At 38.1% G+C, this 12,970-nt stretch overlaps 1 protein-coding gene across 14 annotated transcripts in view; it reads left to right on the top strand.

Annotated features, from left to right (window-relative positions):
- The window catches only part of LOC129763415 (high mobility group protein DSP1), a 100,797-nt gene extending 90,317 nt beyond the window's left edge, over positions 1–10,480 (top strand). For all 14 annotated transcript variants that reach the window (XM_055762457.1, XM_055762465.1, XM_055762458.1 and 11 more), the window contains exon 6: positions 7,602–10,480. In XM_055762457.1, coding sequence (XP_055618432.1) covers positions 7,602–7,868 — 267 coding nt within the window. In that variant the 3' untranslated portion in view covers positions 7,869–10,480. The remainder of the gene's footprint in view (positions 1–7,601) is intronic.
- The last annotated feature ends 2,490 nt before the right edge of the window (positions 10,481–12,970 follow it).

Below are 12,970 nucleotides of genomic sequence, written 5' to 3'. Positions count from 1 at the left end.
GTGTGCTACACCCTCATCTGTTCTCATGGCTAACGGACTTTGTCCTGATGGACCACAATTCCTTTCCTGTTGAACAAAGCTGGCTCCAATTGTATTCGACGCATGCTCCAGAAAATTTGTTTAATCACTAAACTACATATATGAGAGCTGTTTTTGACACGAAAGCTTATTTTTCTAACGCCAACTACAAAGTTTGCCGATTGAACGCTTCACTTATTAACTCACTTTCGTTTTTGACGTAGGACTACGTCTTTCATTTCTATACCGGGGTGTAAAATCAAAGCTTCGAAAACAAAAGCGTTACGTCGGAGACCGAGATTTTGAGTGTTAATAGCTCCTAAATAACTGAACGAAATGGTATGATGAACACTTAATTCGATAGATAAAATGTCTACGCGTTATATACTTGTTACTTTTTGATTCAAAAACTTGTTTCAATAGCCTAAAAATTGCTTTCAAAACAGGCTATTAAAATCACCAATCGATATATAAGCGAACACCGCTCGGAAATCCACTCAGTTATAATTGAACAGCGATTGGAGCATGTTGTCGCTGTCGTGGTGAAGCTAACTTCGTTCATCATGAAAGCGCTGTGAGGGAGCGCAGAAGAGCTGACTTTTACCTCGGGATAGGTAGAATTCCCCCTAAGGCCAAAAGGGAATCCATCAGACGGAGACGAGAAGGCGACCAAGAGAGTATCAGCATCGAAAATTGGTCCCGTTTGATGCATCGGAGCAGCCACCACAAACACATACACGCGCGCAACTCTTCTTGTTTGGTGGTTATCAAGTTAGCATTAACCACTGGTGGTGGACTTCGAGAAGATTCCAGAAAGATGTCATCGTTGCTGAAAAACAATCTGCCTGTTCTCCTTGGAATTGACAATTACATTCAAGCGAAAGAGTTTATTTTAATGTTTTCTATTCATACGAGGGTCACTATTTATATTTCGGGAATAGGAACAAAAACAAATAGTTAAGCTGCGAATATATTTTTATTGTTTTTCAAAGTACTCGCCACGATGATCGATACCATACGCATGCGCTTAAACCAATTTTCAAAGCATTTATTCCAATCGACACGAGCCTTTTTTTTTTGAGCGATTGTCAAATTATGTGGGATCCAACGTGAACATAATTTTCGCACAACTAAGTGTTCATGTAAAATCGCATATATGCTGGTGGAACTAATGCTTAGGGATGCCTCAATCTCACAATAGGTTACATGACGATCTTGCTTAATCATTTCGTGCACAGCATCGATGTTTTCTGGCACTACAGTCGATTTTGGACGATCTTTACGAAACTCGTCGGACAGCGAACTACGACCACGATTGAATTCACTATACCAGCGATACACAGTGGTTTTTGATGGAGCTTCATCGCCAAAAGTCAAATTAAGTTAATTGACGCACTCTTGTTGTGATAATCCACGTCGAAAGTCGTAAAAGATCATCGCACGAAAATGTTCACGATTCAGTTCCATTTTTTTGCCGAGACCAAACTTTCAACTAAATATAAAATAAACAAATAGCGTCCGTATGACAAAATGTTCTGAGTACGTATATCGTCAAAAATGTCAAACTTTACGATGGAACCAGATGACATCATTGTTGCCAATTCCCGAAATATAAATAGTGACCCTCGTATAATACTGTGACCAAATACATTTTGTTTTGTGATTTTTCAATCAAGTGCAATTAACAGGAACGCTTCTGAAAACTATTCTTCCCCATCAGTAGAATATTTTCGTATCCAATATTGGATGCATAAAACCTCGTGCCTCCAACGTAACGCTCTCGTTTTCGAAGTCCCCCACAGATATAACCCATTTCCTGTTTTTTCAAGTATGATATTGCCGAGGTAATTTATTCCAGTGACATTCGTTTGTTGTCATATGCTACGGATCATAACACTAACTAATGACTTATTTTTTGACTCCTGCAAGAATTACATTGCCACCGATTAACATGAGTTTTACCCCAGAAGGTCAACAACCAGGACCAAATGATGCACACGGAACATGCTAACGCTAAGCGTTCACAAATGTAATATTATTATAGTTCACCGCAAGCTCATTCCGATAAAATTCGATTATTCATATTGACGGACCATCTCTCGATCGTGTCCCTCAAGTTTGTGAACTTGGCGTCATCCTAGACTCAGCATTTACCTTTCGATTGCACCACAACGACATGATCTCTAAAGCCAACCAAGGTTTAAAATAACCTTAGATTGCAATGGCCCACTTTGCCTCCGGTATCTATACTGCACTCTGGTGAGATCGATCTTGGACTCTAATTCTGAAGTATGGTGTCCATATCAATCAACGTGAACCGCTGGAGTCGAATCGATTCGAAATCGATTTGCGTTTTCGCATATTGCTTTTCGTTCATCGAAGCAAAATTGTGAAATATGACTTATGTTCTGTCAATTTTTGAAGCTTGCCTAACATTGCTAAACAATGTTGTGAATCAACATCAACTTATAATTTTAACATAGCCTAGTAGAGTGGAATCGTGGCTAATTAGCAGGTTCATACTTTGAATAAATAATCACTACAAAAGCTTGTTTTGAGAACGACCTCATTCGTAGAAAGTTTATACATGCTTATCCTAGTGATCGATTCTTATTCTATCTTTATATACAGCAACAGTGTGAAACAGTTAGGAGTATACACATTCTTCCAAAATGGAAAGCTTAAAAGGACGAACCAGTCAAAAGTTCGCCATTTGCTTCGATTTTGCTCAAACCTCGTATATCTATTCCTTTTCGATTTCAGTTTTAGTGCCTCGCTTATAATACCGTTACTGGCTACATTGCTGGCTTTTTTTCCTATCTGAAACTTGCCGGTGGGTTATTTTTTCCGGCCCAGATCAAATGGTAAATCGGATCGGATTATCAAAGATCTGGAAAAATATACTCCCATACCTAAAATATTAGAAAAGAGAATAAAAAAAAAAATGCGATGTTGTTGCCGATTGGTATTTTGCGCTGGAGTATCACGTTTACATACGTTTTCACGAGATAGAAGTGAAGAGCATGATAACCGAATCGATCAAAAGTGAAGGAGTTGGATGTTTTGAGAAGCTCAACTCGATGCTTGTTATTGTCCGAGACTCGTCAATTCGGAAAAGTTTCCTTTGTTCAGGGGAAACAAGTTTGAGCCAGTGGCTCATTTCGAGCCACTTCTGTCGGTTCCACTCTCTCCCTCTGGCTGAGTCATGATAATTTTGATGTTACCTTGTACGGTTTTTTGGTACCGGAGCTTAGGAACTACAAAACTACAATCAAGTGGATCACACGAACAGAACTGATCGCCTGCGCAAAATATGGTAGAAACTGACAACATGCAACGGATACTCCGGATGAACGGATTCGATCGTACATAACTGTCGACACGGAAACGACTCTTGCCACTAACCGTGGTCAAGTAGCAACTTGGAAACACTTTAACCGTAATGCGTACTACACCTTCATCTGTTCTCATGGCTAATCGACTTTGTCCTGATGGACCACAGTTCCTTTCCTGTTGAAGGTTATTGCGTCAACCAGACACGCTGTTCTACGGGGAGCAACAGGTGGGCGAACCTTGCAAGGCTGCTGTGAAATAGTGTTCGTATTACACACACCCCTTTCATTTTGAGCCCCTCATATTCAATACTGAATAGTCGATTTTCATTAGAAGCTCAATTTCAGAAATGCACTATGGCCATATTAAAAATCATTTTTCTCCAATTTTTTACATTTTTTGTGTCGTGACAACATTCCTTGAAGTGAATTGTCTATTGTGTCCAATCTTGAACTCAATCGGTTCCGAACTTTTCGAGTTTTTGACGCGTACACAAACGAACAGAACATTTTTATATATGAGGGGCTCAAAATGAAAGGGGGTGTAAGTGACATAATTGATTTCTCTGCATCGCTCTCTCTTTTGGTCATAACTTGGCTGCAAACACATTCCCAGCTGTATTTGATAATGTGGAAGATAGGTCAGAGCTTCATCTGTCGAATTCTGGAGCAAACTTAAATTGCAACATTTTTTGCAGTTGAGTTATTAACTAACGAAAAAGTTCATGAAGAGAAATCGATCAAGTCACTTACACCCCTTCCCTTCTGAGTCCCTCATAAGGAGTGTATCGAAAAGTAGTCTTAACACTCCTATACTCGCGCATTGGTCTGTCAGACCGAGAAATCAATAATTCGTTCATTTCTCAGAAAATATCAACACTACGACTTTCCGATTCTCTCTAGCATCGTTATTCGTCATCGTTTAGCGTATCGCATGTGTTGGTACAAAGGGGACGTGTGCCACTTTTTTAACACTTTCGGTCTGACACACCGACGCGAGTATAGGGGTAACTTTTTTGACAAGTTCCTTTTTTCATATTCTAGATTATTGTTGAATGAAATGTTAGTGGCGTGAAATTTTTATTGAATATAATGCATAAGACTATTCTTATTTGATTTCAGTCCCTTTTGTAACTGGATTGAACGGATCCTTTTACTAACTATTCGTCGTTAGATTCATACGTTCAAAAGCAAAATATAAATATTTGACTTTTGTATAGTTATTCGCTAAATATAATGGTCATACATATACACACACTTGTGGAAGAATTGTAAACAGTAAACTATAAACTAATCGGTGGCTTATGGTAATTTTCAACAGTTACAGTTTTGGGGATATTATTTTTATAATGAACAATATCGACAAGAAAACAAGAAAAAGAAAAGGAAGTTCCTAGAAGTTCCTTTTACATCATCTTTTTATGTTATGCCCCATCTAAAAAAAGGCATTAATTCTTAGTTTACCAAGAATACAGAGACAAAGAATATTAGAAGTATGCAAACTTTATGTTCCAGAACCTTTACCATCTGGTGATTATCTAGAAGGTCGTTATACATTCTTCTCTTCGATAAAAGTCCCGCAAAACACGCAACAACTGCATGAAATGTAAAAAATATGTTTGTTTCGAGCATGCAGTTATGCTGTGTTCTGATTCTAACTCAAATGAAACCACAATCGATTAATACGTTTTTATGTTATTTTATAGCTCTTTATACTTCAATGAATTATATTCAGTTGCTTACTTTTAATTAATAACAGAAAAATTCGAATTTCGTTATTTGTGTTGGAGTATTAAAAAATTACTCTGTTTTGAGGAGGCTGAATTAGAAAATTCTGCACAATTGATGCACCGAAAAAGTTGTGTATGTAACCGCAAAATAGCAAAAAAAAATCAAAGTTTGTCCAGAAAGTGTAAAACGAACCGTCGCAAAGTTCGGTAATGAGTGTTCTTTCGAGAATCTCAGCAGAAGTGAACGAAAACCCGGACCAAGTAATCCCGAATTGGACCGAAAAGTTGCAAATTATATTCAGAAAAACAGACCTGCATCTATTCGTGATTTGTCCAAGAAGTTTAAAACCAGTGTTGGGTGATTCAGCCAATTGAACAGAAATATGGTCTAAAGTCTTATAAAAAGCAAAAAGTGACCAAACAAACACCGGATCAGCAAGATCGCACTAAAACACGAGCTCGAAACCTATATGAGCGTATTTTGAAGTATCCCAACAAGTGCATTCTCATGGATAACGAAATATACGCCAATGAAGATTTCAGAACGCTGCCGGGACCTCTATTTTATACCAAATCGATTGGAGAGAGTGTACCATTTGCGGATACGACGAGGGTGATGGAAAAATTCGGCCTAAAAGTGCTCGTTTGGCAAGCCGTTTACACGCGTGGCATGCGATCGTCAAATTTTTTCACAAAAGGGACTATAAATGCTTAAACTTATGTGGATCAATTCTTGAAGAAGAGATTGCTTTCATTTCCTAGAAAGTGCGAGGTTCCTCCTCTATTCTGGCCGGATTTGGCATCGGCACATTATGCCAAATCCACTCTACAATGGTTTTCGGACAACAACATCATGTTCGTCGAAAAAGACCTTAACTCACCTAACTGTCCCCAGCTGCGGCCAATTGAACGTTATTGGGCAATTGTCAAGGCCATGTTCAAGAAGGAAGGTACAGTGTCTAAAAATATGTCAGAGTTCAAGAAGAGTTGGTCCGCAGCGTCCAGAAAGTGCACAAAGACTACTGTGCAGAATTTGATGAGTGGAGTTAAATCTAAGGTTCGATCATTTTTGACGTAGAACTACGTCTTTCATGAAGGGTCCCAACTCAGAAAACAGGTCACGTTTTTTATGAAATAAAGTTAGTGTTAATAAATATTTTCACTATGAACGGATTCTCAAGATTTGCATACCAATCGAATCGGAAATTCTCTAAGATTTGTTTGATATGCTATACATTACAATTCACTAATCTCTAAACGGTTTAAATTCATGAAAACTGGAAGAACTTCCTTTTTTCCATACATTTGTTATGCCGATTTCTGTGCTAACCCTACCCGTATATCGAATGCTTATAACTCGAACATTTCTTAACAGATCGGAAAGATGTTTGCATCAATTGATAGGAAATATTTCTACGCGTCAATCACAGTTAATAAAATATTATTTTTCATGAGCTGAACAATTGAATAACTGTAAAATGTCAAGCGTTATCTAAACGCCCTAACTGCCAAGTTTTGATTGGCCCGATTTATGGTTTCCCCAGCACAGACTTCAAAATCGATGTAACTGTGGAAGTCCGCTTTGCGAATATACATGCAAGTCGGGGATATTTTTGTTTCCACCGAGCTTTGTTTCCCTAACACGGACTTCAAAATTAATGTGCCTGGGGGAATCCGCTTTGCAAATACAATGCAAGTCGAGGCTATTTTTTGGTGTTGAGTACATTAATACTCGCTTGTCGCTGTGCAGACCGGAATATGTTCCCCTAAAACGTACTTTTAAACTGAGAAGCCTGGGAAAATCGTCATTTCCGATACAAGAGGTGAGTGAACTTTCGCGCGGTTCGAGAACTACGTAAACATGAAATGTGATACATGGCATGATATTTTCAGAGGGAAATGTAAAATACAATGATCGTTTGACAATTCTTCCGTTCACATACTTTGGTAGTCCAAGGCATCAGATCAAACGTAAAAGGACGTTCATCAAATTTATTTGTAACGAAGAACATAATCTATTACAAAATTTTCGATGCATTCTAAAATAATATTCGAAGTGGTAAACAAGTGGATTGCATAATATAATTGCGTAGTTCTACGTCGAAAATGTGCGATCGTGTCCTAGATACAAACCCTTATATTTTTTTAAATCAACAATAAGCTTGATTTTTTCATTTCATTGCTATGTAAACTTAATATTGTTTAATAAAATTTACTTTTGTAAACACTTTCTGAACGTTTTCAGTTTTATTTTGATGTTTGAAAGTTTAAGACTACTTTTCGAAACACTCCTTATTTAATAGATGACTCCTGCTAACAACCTGTGAAACAATATGATGATATGCCTTCCATTCGAATAATAATTCTCTTCAACAATGGGATATAGCGTTTTTTTCCAAGAGGTGCCACACAGAGATCATTCTCCCATCGCTACAAAACATACGACTGGGAGATGTCAGCAAGCTTTTCAGACAAACAAAATTATAACATAAAAACTCACACTGTCCCTCTCTGTCCCCAGGAAATGACCGAGTACAAGCTGAAGTGCAAAAATGAGCAGGCCGGCGGAGCGACACCACTGAATCTCGGTGGACTGCAGCAGACCGGCCTCCAGAATCTACCGCAGCACGTGCAGCAGGCTGCGGCAGCCCAGCTTCAGGCCCAGGTCCAACAGCAGCTGGCAGCCCAGGCGGCAGCGGCTGCAGCAGCAGCGGCGGCGGCGGCAGCACACCACGGCGCCGATGACGACGAGGAGGATGAAGATGGCGACGAGGATGATAACGAGTAAAATCAAGCTTTCGATTTGTATTATAAATATTTTCTTACGATGATATTAAGCAACCGACAACAACAACAGCAACAACAACAGCAACAACAATTACTACAACTACAGCAACAGCAACAACAACAACAACAACAACAACAACAGCAACCAATAGCAAGAGGCCACTCTGCTCTGCTCACTAGTTTAATCAATCATCGGCGAAGACAACAGCAGCAGCAGAGTGAGCCCGACAAATCCGACTCAGAGCGAAGTACGTCGACGCCACCAGCACCACCAGCATTGGCCCAATAATATAAACCAGGCTATCCCCGCGTAATCCAGCATTATTATTATCAGACAACAACACCGCGCGACAACAAATTCAACATGCGCGCGCAATATTCCAAACGACGCCTCTGGGAGCGGATCAAACTGGCGAATTGATCATCTCTAATTGTGTTGATGGTGGTAATCTGGATGCTGGTTCAATATAGAACAAAAATTGGTTGTTCTTCAAATTTGTTCAGAGTGAAAAAAAAAATCAACAATTCATAAACAAACCCCCCACAGAAACACATAATCTCCAAATGTGGAAAATCAAAACAAAATACGAAGAGAAACAAAAAAAATAGAAAAATAGGAATTCACTTCAGTGATCGTATAGCTCACTCTCAACCCAATATTACACACAAACACACGCAACAGGCAGGTTAAGGAAATATTTCTCAATACAAAGTGGGGAAAGATTGAACGAAAAAAAAAGAAGGAAAGAGACAGAGAGAAAGTAAAACTAGCGAAAACGCAAGAAACGTTTCAGGACAGAACAACAACAGCTCGCGTACGGTTAGAAGAAGAAGAAGCAGAAGAACAAGATACAAAAGCTGTGAACGGACATGACTTGTGTGAAGAGAGCGCACGCGCGTAAAGGGTAAAGGGAAGGAAGAGGTGTAAACGGAGCGAGCGAGCCGAGTGAGCTAAACACATTTCATTAATTTCTCTGTCATTACTCTATTGTTTACATGCTTTTTTTTAACTTCAATTACAAAATCAACTTATTACTGCACCTAGCAGTAGCAGCATCAAACCAATCCGTTGAAATAAAGGTTTTTCCCCAACATATTTTCCTATTGTTAGATGCAACTGCGTCGTTGCCTACCTTTCGGCGGCTCTTCGCCGCCCAGTTTCCATGACATTTGTTTATTGAAAATCTAACCTTAAAATCTCCTGATAGCAGCAATGCCTCTAATGGTGATAATTCATCGAATGTTGTCCCAGTTGGCAATGGTACAGATTTTGCTTTGCTCTCCTCCCTCTTCTCTCATATTCCCTCTCGCCTCACCATCCACCATCTGACTTTATTCATTTTTGCTAAACGCACCTTCCTCTGTCCACACATTTTACGTTGATTTAGTTATTAGGAAAGTTCATTTTCTTTGTTATCTATAGCAAGTTGACGATGATGATGATTATGCTTTGCGTGTGAGAGTGTGTATGCTTTTTTGCACGAATGATCGAAAAATGGTGAGCGATTGATTGTGCGGAGACCGAAAAAATAGTAGTAGTAACGTGGTAATACAACAACAACTACAACAACAAAATAATGTATTAGATTAGCGCCCAGAGATTAGTTTATTAGTTGATAAAAATAAAGCTGTTTTAGAGATCATGTGATGAAGAGCATGATGAGGATGAGGATGGTGATGAAAGGATTCTTACAAACAAAACAGCGGAGAAATCGCTATCGGTTTTTTTTTTCCTCTCGGAATGATCAATGATCAGTTTTCTTTTATTTCCTTGAGACGAGAAATCTCTTAAAATATATTTTTGACGATTTATTTTTCCACTGATAGAACTTTCTTTATTTTTTTTTAATTAACGCGATTACTGATTAATTTAATTGTAAGTCTGAACTAGGGATGATGCTTGAGTGTGAAGGGCGTAACCCGCGAGGAAGACAATATATCCCGCGGGGATGTGTGAATGGGAAACTAAATACACAAAATACAAGAAAATAGTAGTAGAGTGCAAGTGAGTGAAACAAGAGAGAGTTTGTTTTCAATTTGGAAAACGTGAAAAGTTGCGAACAAAAAAAAAACAGAAAACGCATTGAATAAGATACACAAGTTCGATCGTAAGTTAGCTAACACACACGGACATAATTATCTCTCAATGTAAATATTAAAGACAAACACAAGGAGAACAAAACCAACACCTAGACAAGAGCGAAAGGAAGGTAAAATAAATACACAAATTCACAGAGCAGAAGAGAGTACAGCTGGTCCCTTTCTTCAAACACTTTGACACGGTGCTAAGAGAGGGAAAGTGTTTTTGGAGTAGAAACGAACGTTTGATTGGGCAACAAGAATATACTAATGAATAAAGGAAAAAAAACACGCATTATAAACAAATTATTACAAAACAGTGAAAAAGTAAATAACTAACAAGTAAGTTTTAGTGAAAATAAACAGCCAGATAAATTAAAATTAAAGTAACGTAGAGAGAGAAAGATAAAAAGAGAGATCGGAGGAAGTAAGGTGAGAACAAAAAAAAACAGAGAAACTCTTGAACTCTTGCACTCTAAAGCAGAAAAAAACATAAACAACCAATACGTTGACCCGAATATTTAAAACCGAAAATCAACACACTAAAACCATACACAACAACACACCCACACAAGCAAACAAACGCATACAAGAAATAGAAGAGAAATTGTCATTCAAAAAAAAAAAGACACAACAAATTGTCGCGTTTCCTCGCTGGCAGATGGAAGCAAAGTTGACTCTGAGAGAGGGGAACACGGCTGTAGAGAAACAAGAAAAGAAAAAAAATAACGAGAGCAGAAATCCAGTAATATACACAAACAAAACATATTTAGTGATCGGTAGAGAGAACTGAAACAAGCTAAAATAAGGTATAAAACACACAAAAACACAGAAAAGAAATATACAACAGACGCGACGACGCGATAGAGGAAAATCGAACAATACATGAGAAGCATAAAATACAGTGAACAAAAAAAAAGCAAGGTACACACGATGAATACACACTGACACATAGAGACAGACATACATACACATACACAACCACAACCACAAGGCGGAAGCATTCAACACAGAAAATAACAGACATTAAGCAGAAAAAGGAAAACGTCTCGATCCCCCTTCTTTTGTATATGTAATACTGTACGTACGTTAAACACATGTAATTTTACTGAAGACAAAATAAAATGAAATTAATTGAAAAAAAAATAATTCACAGGTCTTTTTCACCTTTTTGAGAAATGATTGGGTCATTCTAAAAGTGTCCGCAGTATTTTTGAATGATTTTTATTCTCCATAGAACTCCTTAATTCCATCCATGTAGAACAAGGGTTTGGAGGTAGGGAAGGAGAACTAGAGACGTCGGTTAATCGTTCGGTTAATTAAAAAAATCGAATATCTGAAATCATAATCGAATAATTTTGTATCGAAAAATTTTAAATCAAAATATGAATACATCGAATAATTACCACTGTAATAATGAAAGAAGGAATTTTTCTCAATGTTAATGCATTTAGGCATTTTTAGGTTAAGAATTAGGCTATATAATTTTTTTTTTAAAAATGCCCCAACGATTAATCGATAATCGAATAAATGAAATATTTAGGCATCACTAAGGAGAATTCCAGGCACATTATAGGCCTTCCTTTTATAGAAATCGAGTCGATAATAACTGAGGGGTTTAGAATGAAAGGGGTGTAAGTGATTTGATCAGCCGGGTGACGTCTTTAGAGAACCCCTATTGAACTGACAGGAGCCAACATATCGGGTATCCCACCGACATTTTCCCTTTGTTTTCATATGAATTGGGTATCCCACTGACAGTTCTGCTTGAGATTTTGCTAACGATTCTAGCATCAATCATAGCTGGATTTGATCGATTTCTCTACATCGACTCTCTCTTTTGGTTATAACCTGAGAGAGAGGAGCCAGCTCGCGTTTGTTGTGATGGCCCTTATGTCAGCGCGAACCAGTCACGGTGAACCAAGGGGAAGTATTGAAATATGTAGAAAATTTTAACATAACATTTTATTGCAAGAAATTTTATGTGAAAATGATTTTGACGTCGGACTACATCTTTCATTTCTATACTGGGGTGTAAGTTCAAAACTTTAAGAACGAGAGCGTTACATTAGAGAAACAGGATTTCGAGCATTGTTAGTTGATATAAATGGTATGTTAACCGCTTCATTCGAAAGATAGAATGTCTACGCGTTTTATGTTTGTTAGTTATTGATCCAAAAACTAGTTTCAATAGCTCAAAAATTGCTTTGAAAGCAAGCTATTGAAATCACAAAAATCTGTAGAAGCTTGGAAATCCACTCAATTATGATTGTATAGCGAATGGATCATGTTATCGCTGCTCAAGATTGATATGGTGAAGCTAATTATATCACACCTTTTAGTTTTGTGGACGAGACTGATTGGTTCACCTTCACTATCTGTTCGGGCGGTTTGAGGAGAACCCGCCGACAACAATGGTCACACACTTACTAGAAATAAACTATCAATTTTTAGGTTAAAAGTTCTCTATATTTCTCTGGTATTCTTCGCTTGCACTTTCACGTCAGGACGTGTTCGCTCTGACTGTTTGGAAAGGAATGATTTCACTTCGTTACGCTGCTGTACTTCATTGCCCACTGATGGGCTGATGCGCAGTGGGGATGACGTGACGTGCGTTGATGTTGCTGTTGTTATTGTTTTAGTGCTTTTTCTCTATGTGGTTCGTTTCTGCTTCGGTAGGATTATTTTGGAATTTTGTCGTTTGTATCATGGTCGAATAGAATGTGAAACTGAATATCGTGCGCAGACTGTGCACTGGTTTTGTAGAAAATGGGTTTGTGGCTACTTATAAATTTCATCATTTGTGGCTCTCAATAGGCGGATTTATAATACATGAATCTTACTTCCGTTGAAAACGGAACACTATCGGTCAATTTGTTTGCTTATTATTTCGGATATTGTTTTAGAAATCATCGAAATAATTCTTCAGGACAACTATATCGAAATAGTCAGAAGTAAAAGAAACTTGTTTGAGTGGGCCGATGCTGCTGGAAGCCATGATGTGGGCTGACCTAGTACATCTTT

Source organism: Toxorhynchites rutilus, chromosome 1, assembly GCF_029784135.1.
Source record: "Toxorhynchites rutilus septentrionalis strain SRP chromosome 1, ASM2978413v1, whole genome shotgun sequence".
NCBI classification, from domain to species: Eukaryota; Metazoa; Arthropoda; class Insecta; order Diptera; family Culicidae; genus Toxorhynchites; species Toxorhynchites rutilus.
This window is presented reverse-complemented; position numbering and strand designations above follow the sequence as displayed.